Below are 18,531 nucleotides of genomic sequence, written 5' to 3' on the forward strand. Positions count from 1 at the left end.
TTTTTTTAAGAAAAAGTTAGTCTAATAATAAGCACACCTTGATATACCATAAAAATAAACCAGACCTATGTTCATTTTGCTAGATTCAACCCCTGTTTCCTACACTATTTTGTCAGTTTTCGTTTATGAAATTTTGACAAAATTACTCGACTGACGTCTCGTGTTTTATCTCTCAAAATTTAATTCGCGAAAATGGCCAGGCAACAAACTTTATACCAGTCGAAAATATTTCCGGCAAAATTTTCTCTTATGATATTATACGACAAAATTTTTTATATAAAGAAAATCACTGACCTATTCCTAAATCCTAAATGTTAAATTTCTGCCGCGGCCACCTTGAGCGCTAGATTTTCTGTACGCTTTGTAGTGTATGCGGGAGCTCTTGAAGATTAAACCAAAATATTGACAAAGATATTCAACGTGTGTATGTTCGCCCGTCTGTCAACAGAAAAACCACTTTTCTTTTCCCTATTTTCAGCCCTTTTTGCGTCATCAAATCCTTGTCTGGTAAAACTCGTTTGGTTTAAAACGTAAATCAGTTATGGCTTTATCCAAAGGTGAAAAACACAAAAAAAAAAACAAATATCCTGTATGTATAAATATAACAGCTTAAGTTAAAAATAAACAAGAATGTTTTTATTTGGATGGTTTTCCATTTTTCATTTGTATTCAAAAGAATATACCACCGTTTATGTTAACATCATAATTGCATAATTGAGCAGTTTGTCATAACCAAGAAATTAGTAATTGTTTTGATATTTTTTTCCTTTGAAAGTATCTGTTATATTAATTTACAAGATATATAATTATTTACCTTAATATGCATAATGTTATCAAGACTTAAAAATGTAAGTATTTGTAGAAGAATTACAAGTTTTTGGATTTATTTGTGGTGTTTATACAGGGTGATTAATTAGTGTGAGGAAGCTTAGTAGATCTGTTATAGTAAAAATTACAAAAAAAGTTAGTAACCAAAATTGTAGGCAGCTTTAAACTCCACATTTTAAAATTAGTTACAATCTTACAGGGTGTTCCATACGATTGTGGCAGACCAAACTTATGTTTTTTTAAATAGAACACCCTGTATTTTATTTTAAATTTGAAATATGCTTCACTTGCATTTTGACTAAAGTCAAAATGCAAGTACATTATTTTCTTGGTAATTTTAAATAGAACACCCTGTATTTTATAACTCTCTCGAAAAGTACTACTATCGTACTTCAAATTTTATGAAGTACTCCCTATACCTAAAGTTATCAGTTTTCTAGATATTTTTATTTTCCATCAAAGTATTAATTTGGTAGATATTTTAACGTTTACCAATAATTATTGTGAGTTGACCATTATTGATTTGTCAGAAACTGACAGTTTAACATTATTTTTTATTAATTCAATAACGAAATAACGACACAGACAAGAAAACAATTTATTTCAAATAAAATTTATAAAAAATAACCGACGGAAATTAAAAAAAAAATAACACATAGAAAAATAAAAAACAACCGTAATTTAAACTTATCTTACTTAAGTAAGGTGTTCAAAATAACCTCCCAAAACATCTATGCATACTTGAAAGCGTTAATTGAAAGAGTTTGCTTACATTATTACGCATTTTTAAAGAAATTTTTTGAAATGCAATTCGGATTCTATTTTTCATATCATCCCGTGTTGTTGGAGGTAATTTATATACATCGTTCTTAACGTAACCCCCAAAAAATGAGTCGATTTTATTGAAATCTGGTGACCTTGGGGGCCACCTTACCGGTCCATCCCTTCCGATCCATCTTTCACCAAACTGATCATTAAGTTCACCACGTACTAATTCATTGTGGTGCGCAGGAGCACCGTTATGTAGAAACCACATTTGTTCACGTATATTAAGTGGAACCTCTTCTAGTAATATTGGTAACTGATTTACGATAAAATCTAAGTAAATCTCACCATTTAAGTTATCTTCAAAAAAATATTGTCCTACTACATGGTTACCGACGATACTTCCCCACACATTTAGAGACCATCTTGTTTGACTATGTATTACTATGTGGTATGGATTACTTGTTGAATAGTAGTGAAAGTTATGTCTATTAACAGAACCGTTTCGATGGAATGTAGCTTCATCACCAAATAGGACATAATCAAAAAAATCTCTGCTCATTAATTTTTTCTAAGTCCCGTTCATAAAGTTCCCGTTGATAAATTCTAGCTGATAGTAATGAATTTTTATTGCATTGCAAAATCCAGATCACATCTAGCATTTCATCAGTAGTAAAATTCATTATTGCTAATTTACATTAAATTAATTACTGAATTACTAAATAATAATTGTTGCTAATTTACGGTGTACCCCAATACTGAGTTAATAAACAATAATGTCAAACTGTCAGTTTCTGACAAATCAATCATCGCCAACTCACAATAATTATTGGTAAACGTTAAAATATCTACCAAATTAATACTTTGATGGAAAAATAAAAATATCTAGAAAACTGATAACTTTAGGTATAGGAAGTACTTCATAAAATTTGAAGTACGATAGTAGTACTTTTCTATAGAGATATAAAATACAGGGTGTTATTTTTAAAATTACCAAGAAAATAATGTACTTGCATTTTGACTTACCCTGTATTTGATTTAACGAATATTATGAAAACGAATATGATTTATAATTTTTAACAATTATTAAAAAATTATGGTTGCAATCGATCAATGTTCCTATACTCCTTTTTAATTATACAGGGAGTTAAACTTGATACGATTTTCAGGTAATATTGGTTATAACTTTTTAAATACCCAGTATAACATAATAAAACTTTACATTTTTGTGATGTGGAAGTGAAGCTGATTTCAAATTTAAAATAAAATACAGGGTGTTCTATTTAAAAAAACAAAAGTTTGGTCTGCCACCATCTTATGGAACACCCTGTAAGATTGTAACTAATTTTAAAATATGGAGTTTAAAGTTGCCTACAATTTTTGTTAATAACTTTCTTTTGTAATTTTTACTATAACAGATCTACTGAGCTTCCTCACACTAATCAATCACCCTGTAGCTTGTTTAATAGATTTTCCAATTAGAGTAGAAGATAGCAAAACCTGTTTTGTTCAGAAAACCTTAAATAGTAACTCTAATATCCTAAAATATTTTACTTGCATACTGTTTGGTGCCAGTTTCTCCCCATTTTTGCTTTGATGCCGTCTAGCCATCGTTTTGTGCTCTTCCTCTACTTCGACCGTGCTCGCGTGGTCTCCAATTTACAATGTTTCTCTTTCAACTTTCGATATTTTGTCGTGCCACGTTTCCTACCCAATTCCATTTCATTTGCGCTATTCTTCCAATTATATATTCCACCTTCCTCCTGCTTGGCACATCATCACCTCGGATACGTTTCCTCATACCTGTTGCCTCTTATGAATTATAGGTGTAAAAATAAACAAATTACTTAAAATAATCATTTTATTACCAATAAAGTAAATATCAATTTTAAATTTTCTAAAAACAAGAGTTTAATACAATATATATTATATATTATGCGTTATACACCAAAATAATAAATAAAAGTTTTATCTTGACATTTTTGGCAGAAATAATAATAATTATTATCAACACTGCCTCAATTTGTTAAACTCGAAGATACTTCAGTAAGCTTCTCCTCCTTGGCTTTTAATTTTGATTCTAAAAACAACAAAAATAATAAACGTGTTACTAATAAGTTGCAAAATGTTGTAACATAGAGAAATAATTATTGTTTCTAGTGCTTGTTAGGTTTATATACTTCAGGGAAATAAGGTTAAAAGTAACCTGTGGTTACTTTTAGATTACAGATTAGATTTTAGAAAGATTAGTTACACCAGAACTAATCTTTACTGAGAAGATTAACACAATTATACCATCTAGAGAACAAAAAGCCCCAAATATTAATGGGGACTTAATATTGTTCACTGATGGATCTAAAACTGCCCATGGTACTGGATCAGGAGTCTTTGGGCAAACATGTAACTATAATAAATCTTACAGCCTAGGTCAACATACAACAGTGTTCCAGGCTGAAGTTTTTGCTTTGGTGGCCTGCATTGATGAAATCATTGATTAAGACCCTAAAGCTAAGAGAATCAACATTTACAAAGATAGCCAATCCGCTATTCTGGCTGTAAAGAACCCTCTCACCAAATCAAAACTGGTGAATGCAAAGATCTCCTCAATAACCTGACAAAAGACAATAAAGTGTCTTTAATATGGGTGCCGGGTCATGAAGGGGTGCATGGGAACGAACGAGCAGCTATGTTAGCAAAACAAGGCTCGAGAGAAACTTTTGAAGGCCCAGAACCTTTCTGTGGCATCACTAAAGATGCTACGAAAAACTAAGTTCAGAAATGGCTGATGAAGAATCATCAAAATAAATGGAGAACCACTCAAGGGCAAATCCAGACTAAAAAATAATCAAGAATATTGATAAAAAACTCCCGAACAGTTTGATGAACCTCAATAAACGAGAAATCAAAACAAAGGCCATAATAGTACAAATCCGATCATTGCATCTGAAATTTTACACCTTCTTGAAATTTGCATAAATCAAGACTATTTTGAATTCAATAATCAAATATACACAAACAACAGTGCAGGACTTATTAAGGGTAATCCTCTAAGCCCATTGCTATCAGATATATTTATGAAGCAACTTTAAACAACAATTTCTAAACATCCCGTATTTAAACAGTTCTTATATTGGTGGAGATACCTAGATAATATACTAGTATGCTCTACAGGAACTAACAGACAACTTGACCAATTTCTATCATACATTCATTACACATTACATATTACACTTCATAGTAATATTGAGTTTACAATAGAAACAGAACAGAATAATTTCATAAACTTTCTAGATGTAACGATTACCAGACTACACAACAAGCATGAGTTCTCCGTATATCATAAACCTACCCATACTGACACAACCATACACAATTCATCATCCCATCCTACACAACACAAATTAGCAGCCTACCATAGCATGATACATAGACTGACAGAAATTCCCATGACAAAAAATAACTTCGAGATAGAACTAAACATCATTAAACAAATAGCAGTAAACAATGGCTATAACGAACAAACAGTTAACAAAATTTTAAAAAACTCCATAAGACAGCCCTGAAATTAGTGTATCCACCACCACAGACAGAACCCATTACCTTCTACTCTCTAACATATACTGGCAAGATAACAAGAAAAATAGCCAGATACATAAAAAGAAAGGAATAACACCAGCTTTCAGAACTAATAACAACTTAAGTAAATATATTAAGAACAATAAAAGCCGAAAGAGAAAGCAACTACAGAGTGGTGTGTACAAACTGACTTGTGGTGACTATCCGAAAACTTACATCGGTCAAACTGGCAGAACCTTTGACAAACGGATAGTAGAACACAAAAGGGCTTTCAACAATAGAAAAACAGACACTTCTACATGCGCACTTCACCTTCTAGATCATAATCATTCTTTTAATGAACAGTTTCAAATTCTGCATATTCAAAATAAAGGCCTTAAGCTATCTTTATTAGAATCTATGGAAATTAATAAATTGAAAAATACAGATATAATTCTGAATGACCAACTTGAGACAAACAGCTCCCCACTCCTCAACCTCTTCAGTTAAAGACTTTAAATGGGCAAACCATTGTAAACTAAATCACTTGAGAAAGGCACTCTCCCGAAACAGCTGTAGTCACTTAGTTGTAATAAATTTTGTGGAAGTATAGAAAAAAAAAACGTTTTCAGTGTTTTATTGTTAGAGAAATCAAAACGGTGATTGAAATGGTGAATGGACATTGCCGTTACAGAAATCACCTATACAAAATAGGTAAGGTGAATGAACCATGATGCAGAAAGTGCGAAATGGAAGAAGAAACTGCCATACACATACTATGCATACTGCACATACATTGCAGTGTGCTAGGTGATGTAAGGCAGGACTTCACTGGACAAATGAGATTTAAATCAGAAGAGATCCTAAAACTACCAATTAGAAAACTGTTGGCCTCCTTTGAGACCACAGGACATATTAAAGTTTAAGGAGAAGAACACGGTTTGGTACAAAGGTCTTATGACCAAGTGCCAGAGACTAACGAGTCTCGCCTGAGTTAAGAAGAAGAAGAAAAAGAACCTGTGATTGACCTGACCCAGTCAGAGACCTCACAATTTTTTTTAGTTTAATATACCTCAATAACCAAAACCTCCATGTATTCTGCAGTGAACCTGTGGTCTTTCTAAATGATTAAAATTATATTATTAGCAGGGCCAAAAATACACAATTTAAGAATTTTCATATATCAGTTAAAAAAAAATAAAGACTGTTAACAAATTTTTTAGGTAATTATCTAATAAAAGGTTTTCAAAGCTTTAAAATAAAGATTTTGAATGCCAATTTAGGAAATATATAAACGATACTTACCTATTTTAGCAAAAACAAGCCTCTCTAGAGCTACTGGTGGAATTTCAAACACTAGAACCCATATGAATGAAACTAACAATGTAAGCATGAATACACCCCAGAACCAATATGCCTAAAAAAGGATGTATGTAGTTGAGTAAAGGATTTACTAGGGGAAGCATACAGATGTTCAACTATGGACAAATAAAGCTAATGATGATGATGATGATGATGATGATGATGATGATGATGATGATAATGATGATGATGATGATGATGATGATGATGATGATGATGATACAATCCGGTAATAACGTTCAAATAATTTAAATAAAAACTATATTTATTAGATGAATTATTATATTTATTTTGAAAAACTTACCAGATTAAATATACTAAACTCTATCACACTTTTTTGAGAATAGACCAAAACGTCCAAAAAGATAGGATGAATTAGGTACATACTGTAGATAAATTTGTTGATAAATTGAAAGACGGAGCAAGACAGTATCTTGTTGATAATTCCTAAAATAAATAATTGTTTTATTTTTATAAATAAACATTTCGTTTTAAAGCGAAGCAAGAGCCGTCTTATATTTCAATTCGCTCAGAGAGCGCCCTAAGCACTTTAACCGATTTCGAATCTTGTTAGATTCTCGTCAGAAAGTGCATATATATGACTATCTCTGAACAAACTGAAACAAATCGGGCTGCAAGTATCGAATTACAACAAAACAACGTGATACTGGTGTCATGGCGACATCTGCTTGACCCATTGGCTGCCTATCGAAGAGCATGAAACTCGGCTACGAGCCGTTCTGTTGAACGGAACCTGACTGAAATAATCATAAAGACAAGCGGATACCTAGAAATCCTCAGTTATCGTCCCGGCACAGGAGCGCGTGCGCGAAAAGTATTTGTAATTTTAAATCTCGACAAGTTGTTTGATTATCAAATTATTGGTTACATACAATAAGAAATAATTGTTTTTCTATTTTACCCAGCAAACAGGTTTGAGCCCAGTTACGTGATGAGTACGTTATATTTACGGCAAATTTCAACGAATACGTAACTAGGTGATTTATGACGGGAAAAAAACGTATTTCAGTGCCAAATAATTCACGTATATATTATTGCTTCCTTTATACATCTTTGACATTAGAATAATATAAAATTATAATGACGAATATTTAGTACATGTTTTTTTATAATAGGTGTGAATGTTGGTTACATCGCAAAGGTACGTGTATTTCACGTAATAATCACGAAACAGAAATAACTTCCTTTGGTTAAATTTTGAAAAATATTTTGGAAAACAAAATTTTACAACGGTGTTGGTTAAATACGTATCGCTTGAATTTTACTCACTGTATTTTATGGACGTCGAAAAATTAGATTTATTTCACGTAAAAGTAATGTAAATAATACCAATATTTTAACAAAAAGTTTATGATTTCGCTTTTAAAATCATTTAACTATTTCAATCCAACCTTGATTTAAAGCTATTTTTTCTATTTTTTTCTTTAAAAATATCACAGCTAAAATGATCTTGAGTCTAATTTTCGAATCGCGCGCGGTGATGACGTACTACCAAGCCTTTCTCCTCCTTTAAATAATATCACATGACCACGGTACGTGAATAACATAGTTGATTCGAAAACTAAATTAATCGATTTATCGAATAATACATACGTTTCAATAGGATTATTTTTTTATATTATTCTGGTATTGAAATAGATTTTTAGTAAGACCAATTAGTTAATAGTAGAAGAAATTTAAAAACAAAAAGAAAATACGTAATACTAATTTAAAGTAAGTAGAATAGTTTAACTGTAATTTAAAAATAATCGATTTTTATAATCGATGATCATAACCTCTAATATCAGCTTCTCACATTTCTCACACTCGCAACAAAAAGTGAAACGTGAAGAGCTTTATTTCTCTCGTTTTATTTTAGGCGGGTTTATTTATAATAATGTCTTTCGTATTAACGTTTACCTCACTGCTCGAGGGTTGAAGTGCCGATGATGCAATCAGAAAAACAATAAAGTGTCGAAGTGTCTTCCTCGAAATATAAAGTGACCTGTGTTGTGTTTTGTGTTGGCAAATTTTTTAACGTGTCTTTAGGTCAGTACCATTTTTGGTTCATTATCTTATATAATAATTATACAAGACCAATGTTTTAAAGTCTCTAAATTCTACTAAATAAATACATGGTTAATACTTTATATGCTTGTTTTATTTATATCATAATATGAGGATAATAGTTACGTGATTAATAAGTTAACTAAGGTCTAATTATTTACGTGAACCGAGGACGTATCTTTCACGTGAATACTAATATATACATTCCCTAAAAGATACGTTAATCAACACGTATTTGCAACGTGAATTTCCCGAAACATTTTATTGCTATTTAAGGTAAATAACACGTCTATTGAAGACGAGTTATTTACGTAATTTAAAGACGTATTTTCAATGTGACATTCCAACCAAATTTTCACGTGAATTTCACGTAAATAATTTACGTATATTTGTGACAAATGTACCTAAAATTCACGTAATTAACACGTCGGTCTGTTTGCTGGGTACTAGTCTATTATAATTAAGGGTTGCCAGAGTTGTAGCCAATATTATTCAGACTAGGTATATTATTTACTTTTCTGATAAAATTAAAAATACCGTCTCTGTTATAATAATTATTGTATATCTTGGTAGAAGAATAATATTCCAAATTAACTTTGACACATTTGGACATTTTTTGAACTGTTTGAACCATTTTAAATGGCCTATTTTGTAGATGATTTTTACACTTTTGTTTTGAACGTCAACATGTCTACGAAAATGGTTTTTGAAATAGTAATATCATATAATTATTTATCATAACAGAACATTTTTAAATAATTTATCCTCTTATTACTATAGACATTTTAAAATCTTTTAATAATTAAAACAAGTCCACAAGTTTTCTTAGTTGCATACATTTAGGCGGACACATAACAAGAAAGTTTGTTCCTTTAGCACTTCCACGATGAATATTAAATTTAATTTACTCAATTAGCAGAATTACTAAACGTATTAACGCGTTAATTTATTTTTAATAAGGACAAAATTTATAAAATCTAATTAGTATGTATTAAATGGAATTAAAACATTTTTAAATTTGTCCGTCTAAATGTATGCAACCAAGAAAACGTGTGGATTTGTTTTAATTATTAAAAGATCTTAAAATGTTTATAAATAAGAGGATAAATTATTTAAACATTTTCTGTTATTATAAATTATGATATTACTATTTCAAAAACCGTTTTCGTATTCATAACATGTTGACGTTACAAACAAAAGTGTAAAAATCATGTAAAAAATAGGCCATTTTAAAAATAGTTCAAAAAATGTTCAAATGTGTCAAAGTTAATTTGAAATATTATTCTTCTACCAAGGTATACAATAATTATTATAATAGAGACAGTATTTTTAATTTTATCGTCAGAAAAGTAAATAATATACCTAGGGATTTTCCCATTTAGTACATTAGTTGACGATTTTTGCTGTAAATTTTAAATAACCGTTTGGTTTGACATAAAATTTGGCATACGCATAGCCAACATGTCAAAGAAAAAAAGTGATATTGTGCCGATATGTGCTTTGGCCCTGGGGGTGAGTTTCATCTATTCTCAGGGGTGAAAACCATACGTTCAAAAAAGTCCGAAATTCGATAAATTGCCTAATTCTAAGCAACTTTTATTCTATACAGTTTTTTCACTATTTATTTCAGAATATTTTCATTTTTCATCAAAACAAACATGTTTTTAGACAATTTTTCGCAAATAATTCAAAAAGTAAGTATTTTATCGAAAAAAACATTGTTAACAAAAGTATAGCTTGTAAAAAATTGAAAAAAATGGTGTATACAAGAAGTCTCCAGACCTAGTAGAAGCAGAGTTATGTATATCTAAAGAAAAATAGGTCCATATGCGCCAAACTTCAAATAAATATATTTCAACGTAAAATAACCAAAAACTAAGCATTTTTGGAAAAAACTCATTACAAACTTTTTAAGAGTTTAAAAAGCTTTATATCTATTTTTATAAAAAAATATTCTATCATCAAAGAGCAAGATACGCTCAAAATACAGTTGGTCCGTTTTGATTTGGCAAAAAAAATCGGGAAAATCACCCCCTAATTAAAAACTTAAATATAATTAATCCTTATCGCTTCACATGTTACATTATTTATGTTGTGTCTTTATGGTCTGTAAGTTTCATCGATTCAACTTGCTTATTTTGAAAAAAAAATAGCTTTCAAATAAAATTTTTAAAATTTTTTATTTTGAAAAAAAAATGATCTTTTTCAAGATAACTTAAAATTATTAAGAACACCAAAAATCTCAAGAAGTAATAAAATGTACGTTTTGCATTTCTGAATATTTTGGACTTTTTGTTTTCCTGTTAGACAAAAATCGGTTATGCTATGGCTGTTCAAAATTTGCATACACTCGGGATTAGTGACTCGTTGAAGCCATTTTAACTACAGCCTTTTCAAAAATAAGCACTTTGAACCGCTGAGACTTAGAGATCGTCTGAAGAATAAATAATCAAAGTAACCTGTAAAGCGGTTACGATTAATTTTATTTGATATGCTAATTAGGGGGTGATTTTCGGGATTTTTTTTTTTTTTAATAAAAGGTACCAACAATATTTTGAGTATAACTCACTTACTTTTAAGGTTAGAACTTTTTTTTTACAAAAATAAACCTTTTCTTAACACTTTAAAAAAGTTCACATGAGTGTTCCCCGAAAAGTGTTCCGTTTTTTGGTTATTTCTCGATGAAATATTCGATGTGGAATTTGACGAATAAGAACCTACATTTCATTAGCTACAACTTTGCTTGTACTGGGTCGACAGATTTAGTATATGCACCATTTTTTTCATTTTTTTATAAACTATATTTTTACTAAGACTATTTTTTTCTAGAAAATACTTACTTTTTGAGTTATTTGCAAAAAACCATCTAAACACGTGGTTATTTTGTTTAAAAATGAACAAATGCACTCGAAAATAACTCGAAAAGTATTGAATTAGTGAAGAAACTCTACAGAACAAAAGTTGCTTAGAATTAGTCAGTTTATGGAATGCCAAACTTATTTTGGACATATATTTTTTCACGCCCGAGAAGGGGTGAAACTCATCTCCAGGGCAAAAGCACACATCGGCACAATATCACTTTTTTTCTTTGACTTAATAGCTATGTGTATGCCAAATTTCATGTTAATCCAAGCGGTTCCTTAAAATTTAGAGGTTTTGTAATATTTTACCGTTAAAGAATGTATGATACTAATTGATTTATATAGTTTTCTATTTCACTAATATTATTTCAAATTATATTATGCCTTACCTGCATGGTTGGTTGCAGAAGCCCATATTATCCACCCAACTGCCAATGCAAAAGAAGGCCTAACAAGGGAGCCAAATAACGCATTCTCTAATCTAGAAAATTCTTCCACCCTCAAGAGAGGGTGGTTTCCTAGTCCGCATAGCAAGAGCACAGCAAAAGTTATTGTCCATATAGGAATCAGGACCATCTAAAATATAGCATACATACATATATACAACCAAACTTGTATGAAATCATCTGATATTTCTTATTATTTCGTGCGAATTTAAAAAAACGAACACACGAAGTCAAAGAGTATTTATTTTAAAGCAACTTAATAACAAATATGTACTGTTATATTTCTATTTGATATGAAAATTAAAATTTGATAATTATAGACAAAATTCAATTTAATATAAAATATTTTCAATTTTCTCAACCACGGGCATATAAATTTAGAACAACCTGTATACAACAAATTGTTATATTTAATTTTAAGAAGTGATTAAATAAGACTCAAGTGAAATCGATAATAGGCCATTATCGTTGTTCGCGGAAGGATCGATCATTAGCCGATGCTAAATAAGACTAAGTGGAAATAGAGAATAGGTCATTAAAATTTGTATATAGTAGAAAGTAATTTTAGAATGGGAATTAACTATTTTCTTTGAAATCCATTAAGCATATTTAGAAAGTTTAAAAATTGGTTTTGAGGAATACTGCGAATGAGAGTTGGTGGTGGAAGTTTGATTTGTGAATCTGGAAGGGATATTTAGAAAGTAGGGGAATGAATGACAAATAGAGATCAGAATGTTTTGAGCTGTCGAGAAGTGAAGTCGAGTAGTAGACGGTAGTGTACGGAGAGTGAGAAAGCCGGTAGTTCCGTGAGGTTGGAGTATCTATCGTGGAACGAGAAGTAAGCCAGGTCGAGAGTGAAAGAACCTCCTTGAGCCAAGAGTGTCCCGGTAGCTGATAGCAGTTTCGAGAAAGGTAGAACACAGCATCACGACAGACGCAGGAACGAGAGCTATTCGAGCTAGTTTTTCAAAGGAGAACATTACTGGAAGCCAGGACGAGGTTTGATCGCAGCCAAGGATAGCAGGAAACGGGTCTTGTGTGAGGACATTTTCAGTTCACCAGGAAAAGGTCAGTCTCATTTGTTTGGACATGAATGTATGGGTTTTTCGTATTAAATTCCACATAAAAAATTGAATAACATAATCAATAATATCAGAAAAGCTTCATCAAACTTAAATAGAGTTGTTCCTAATAACTCCTAATAGTTAAATGTTAATAAAAACTTTCAATTGAAAACCAAAAGGAAATAAGATTCCCATTTGTAAATGTTATGTTTAAGAATAATAAGAAATAGCAAATATTAAGCATTGATTGCCTTTTAAATAAAATAAAAAATATTTTGATTATAATTGTAACCCATATGTGTATTTTTTTTACTCTTTTCTTTTCTATCCCGATTAGGAACCATTAAGAAATATTTAGAAGCCACGAAAGTAAGTAATTAATTTATAATTCGCCCTGAGATTGAAAACATATTGATATGTGATCTGGTTAATTAATTAGATTAGTATTAATACATTGATTAAATTAAGTGACATATAAGAATATTATCTCATATCAATAATCAAGATCACATCAACTGTCGTCCAACGTGGAAAGCATTGTAAAGTATTTCTAGTGGCAAATTTGAAGGATAGAAAGAGTAAAGCCGGTATTTGAAAATTTATATGCCTGTGGTAAAAAGTGAGATACTTACATTTGATAACATAAAATTTTAGATCTCTTTAGGTACAAATTTTACATAACTGATTTAATATTTTATTTTTACGATATTTACATTTGATATATTTATTGACAATTTATAATATTTGGGTAAAAAAAAGTCGTATTGGTAACATACTAGTAAAATTTCATATTTGGCGGGGATAATATTTCTTGAAAACAAATGTCTGTGACAAGAAGCCAAAGCAAGGACAACAAAAAACAAAAAGAACATTCAGACCAAGAAGATATTTTAGACACGACAATCATGGCATCAGAACAGCAAGAATTATCAGGAATAGATAAACTATTACAACTGATGCAACTCCAGTCACAAAAACTGGATGACAATCAAAGAGAAACAAAACAAGCAATGGATGAAGCAAAAAGGACAATGGATAAAAATCAGGAAGAAACATCAAAGAAAATGGATGAAACACAACAAAAAATGGATGAAACACAACAAGTAATGAAAGAAAATCAGGAGGAAACAAAACAAGCCATAGAAGAAAACAACAGAAATATAGAGAGTATTAAGAAGGAAATGGTTAAAAAAATAGAAGAGATTGCAGAAAAGAGCGAGAAACAGGAGTTAGAGATTAAAGAAATCAAAATCAAAATAAAGGAGATAACGAATTGCCAGCAAAAGGAACTAGAAAATTTGGAAAATAAGTTGGAAAATGCTATCCAAGTAGACAGAGAAGAAGTGGAAAAAAGAATCACAGAAATACAAAAACAAGTCACCGAAAATAGGACGCAACAGAATGTCGGAGAAAGAAGAGAAATGGTTATACATAGCACAGATGACGTGAAGATAAGGTTTGGCGGGGATGTAAGAAGATTACACCCAGTGCCGTTCATAAATAGCCTGAAAAAGAAAATACAGCACATCGGAAATTTCGAAACAGCAAAAGAAACTATCAGAAACCATCTCAAATATGAAGCAAGCCTATGGTTCGATAGTAAAGAAGAAGAATTCGGCAATTGGCAACAATTTGAACAAAAATTTTTGAATTATTTCTGGGGAAAAGTCCAACAATTGGAAATTAACAAGGAATTGCAAAATGGGAAATACAATGATAGGATGGGTGTATCAGAAAGGACATATGCTTTGCAAATTTACAATAATGCAAAACATTTACAATATAATTACTCATCGGAACAATTAGTCGAACTGATTGCAAGATATTTCGAGGAAACGCTGGAAGACCATATCACATTGCAAAATTACAAAGACATAGATAGTTTATGCCAATTCCTACAAATAAGAGAATCACGTCTAAGAGAAAGAAAATCAAGAAGGTCGCGAGAAGATTACAGGCCCCGAGAAACACAAGATTACAGAGCTAGAAATCAAAATAGGAGGGACTATACAAGACGAGATTTTAATCCCAGAAGGGAAAACGAAAATAGAGACAACGGAAGAGGAAATTATGAACAAAGAAATAGGCAATGGATTGAGGACAGAAATCGAGAATACCAGAATAGAAACACGACACGCTCAAATCAAGAAAACAGAAATAATGGTATACAAAATGAACAGGGATATCGAGAAAACCGAAACAGATCCGACAGACCAAGAGAAAATAGAAGAGAAGTAAATAATACCCAGACAGATGAATATGACGGAGAGAGACATTATGACGAAAATATAAACAACGATGAGCAACCGGCGTCTTTTCACGACGGCGCTCACTAAAAACCAAAAATCAAACAGGAATCTTTTGTCACCCCAAGGAGTTTATTAAATTGGCAGGAAACAACGAAAAGAAAAATGGAGTTAATTTAAAATTTGTGGATGGATTTATCAACGAGAAACCAATTAAAATTATGATAGACACTGGATCTGAAATAACATTGGTCAACAGAAAACTAATAGAAGAAGTTAACTTAACAAATTTAATTTATAAAATACCTAGGGTAAATTTAGTGGGCGCAAACAAACGGACATTGGCAACTATAAATGAAGGCATACGAGTAATGGTACGACTGGGCAAGAATATGTATGCACTACAATGTGTAATAATGCCAAACATGTCACATGACATGATAGTAGGAGTGGACGAATTGGCAGAAAAACATGTAGTGATAGATTTTAAAAATAATACGATGAAACTAACAGAAGAAAAAGAAAAAGAACAGGACAAGGAACATGAGAAACAAAATACGGACGAATCAGGTAAAGAACAAACAGTGGAAATGAATTTGGCAGCGAAGCAAGGACAAAGAAGAAAAAGGAGAAAAGGTCAGAAAAAGATAAAAGAAAATGAAACCTGTGGCTCCTCAAAAGAAGAGTTGAGCCCAGAAGAAGAAAATTTGAGAGTATCAGAAACAAAGGAAACCTGGGATTCCTCAAAAGAAGAGACGGGCTCAGGAGAAGAAGAAATAAAGCTAAAAAATGAAAGTGAAAAGAATATGATTGAAACAGTGGTATTTGAAGAGGAGGTATATGCAAACGAGGATGCAGAATGCACGGTAAACATGTGTGAAGAATCTGAGAAAAAAGACAGAAAATTGATATGTGGAGAAGGGAAAGAAAAAGAATTGCGGTTGATGTTAAGAAACTACGAAAATTTGATCAATGAGGAAAACAGAGTGGCTAAAAATACGAACATTCATTTGAGGTGAAAAACTTGGGAAATTTTCGATCAAAGACTTACCCGATTCCATACAAGTATCGACAAGAGGTGAAAGAAGAAATAAATAAAATGTTGGAAGATTAAATCATCGAAAGATGTGATTCACCGTATGTTAACCCGATTGTGATAGTAAAGAAAAGCAGTGGAGAATTGAGATTATGTTTAGATGCCAGGAATATCAACCAGCACACTGTATCACAATATGAATCACCTCTAAACATCGAGGCCATTTTTGGAAGAATCACTGGGTCACACATATTTTCGAAAATTGACTTAAAACACAGTTTTTGGTTGATACCGTTAGCTGAAAAGTGTAGAAACTACACCGCTTTTTCTATTGATGGTATTGTCTACCGGTTTAAGGTAGTGCCGTTTGGATTGCAGAGTGCTTGTGCTGCACTCGTCCGAGCTCTACATACCATTTTGAATCGCCACGAAGATTTCATAGTTCATTATATCGATGATTTATTAATTTTTTCACAAGATACTCAGAGTCATCTGAAACACATAGAAATAATTCTGGAAGAATTGGACACAGCGGGATTGAAATTAAACATTGAAAAATGTCAATTTTTTCAAAAAGAAGTCATTTATTTGGGTTTTCAATTGGACACCAAAACAGTAAGATTATCCGAAGACAGAGTCAAGCTCATAGATGAATACCCAAGACCAACGAATTTGAAAACATTGAGAGGTTTTCTTGGCACGATTAATTATTTTAAAAAACTGATTCCCGATTTGAGCCAAAAGGAAATCCCTCTGATAAAGTTGCTTAAAAAAGGAATAAAATGGAATTGGAAAGAAGAACAGGAGGAAGCTTTCGAAACATTAAAACGAGAATTCGCAAAAGGAACGAAAATATACCACCCCATTTACAATTTACCTTTTATACTCCGAACTGATGCGTCCATACAAAAATTTGCAGGAGTTCTGTCTCAAATACAAAACGACCAAGAAGTGCCGATATGTTTTATATCGCGAGTGACTAAAACACATGAGAGAAAATATAGTGTTACAGAATTGGAGTTTGCCAGTGTACTATATTGCGTAAACAAATTGAGGTTTTACTTATTGGGAGCAAAATTCACAATCGAAACAGACCATGCAGCTTTAGTACATATCATGAAGAATAGATTAGTAAATAATAGAATACATAGAGGCATTCTATTATTACAGGAGTATGATTTTGAGTTCCGATATATAAAAGGAAAAGACAACATAATAGCTGACGCTCTAACACGGGATGAGGACACGGGAAAAAAGGAAACAATTACTCTACAAGTGGGACTAAATAGATTAATACAAGAAGAAGGGATATATTCGTTAAATGAGATAAGGACAAACCAAGAAGACCTAGAGGAAAGAGAGAAAAGAAGAGCGGAAGTAGAAAATGACATATATTTTAAGAGAATAGACGGAAAGGAACTATATTTAGTGACACAGACATTGGCCGAAAAGATAATAAAGAAATTACATGAGGACAATGGGCATATCGGTACCCATATTAAGCTGCACCCCCCACCATCGCGAATAAAGTTCGGACTAGGCAAAAAATTTAGTGCTATTTATGTGCTAATTAGTTGCTCTATTCCGAATTTTGTTGCTCAAACCGTTTACCAGGAAATCGCGTTGAAAGTGGGGGGGTGCAGGTTAATGTAAAGCTGCACCCACCCACACCGAAAAAAGCTCAAACTTCTTGATTTTTTTTTGTGATAAATTTAGTGCTATTTATGTGCTAATTAGTTGCTCTATTCCGAAATTTGTTGCTGAAACCGTTTACCAGGAAATCGCGTTGAAAGTGGGGGGGTGCAGGTTAATGTAAAGCTGCACCCACCCACACCGAAAAAAGCTCAAACTTCTTGATTTTTTTTTGTGACAAATTTAGTGCTATTTATGTGCTAATTAGTTGCTCTATTCCGAAATTTGTTGCTCAAACCGTTTACCAGGAAATCGCGTTGAAAGTGGGGGGGTGCAGGTTAATGTAAAGCTGCACCCACCCACACCGAAAAAAGCTCAAACTTCTTGATTTTTTTGGTGATAAATTTAGTGCTATTTATGTGCTAATTAGTTGCTCTATTCCGAAATTTGTTGCTCAAACCGTTTACCAGGAAATCGCGTTGAAAGTGGGGGGGTGCAGGTTAATGTAAAGCTGCACCCACCCACACCGAAAAAAGCTCAAACTTCTTGATTTTTTTGGTGATAAATTTAGTGCTATTTATGTGCTAATTAGTTGCTCTATTCCGAAATTTGTTGCTCAAACCGTTTACCAGGAAATCGCGTTGAAATTGGGGGGGTGAAGGTTAATGG

General features: G+C 31.9%; 1 protein-coding gene across 1 annotated transcript in view; it reads right to left on the reverse strand.

The window, feature by feature from the left end:
• Window positions 1–3,440: 3,440 nt before the first annotated feature.
• Window positions 3,441–18,531, reverse strand: part of LOC114339742 (nose resistant to fluoxetine protein 6-like) — a 148,876-nt gene continuing 133,785 nt past the window's right edge. Inside the window, exons 10-13 of the mRNA XM_050649023.1 lie at window positions 11,828–12,014; window positions 6,815–6,957; window positions 6,454–6,565; window positions 3,441–3,673 (exon numbers count right to left, since the gene is read on the reverse strand). Of these exons, the coding sequence (XP_050504980.1) occupies window positions 3,612–3,673; window positions 6,454–6,565; window positions 6,815–6,957; window positions 11,828–12,014 (504 nt within the window). The 3' untranslated portion in view covers window positions 3,441–3,611. The remainder of the gene's footprint in view (window positions 3,674–6,453; window positions 6,566–6,814; window positions 6,958–11,827; window positions 12,015–18,531) is intronic.

Source organism: Diabrotica virgifera, chromosome 4 (genome assembly GCF_917563875.1).
Source record: "Diabrotica virgifera virgifera chromosome 4, PGI_DIABVI_V3a".
Classification (NCBI taxonomy): domain Eukaryota; kingdom Metazoa; phylum Arthropoda; class Insecta; order Coleoptera; family Chrysomelidae; genus Diabrotica; species Diabrotica virgifera.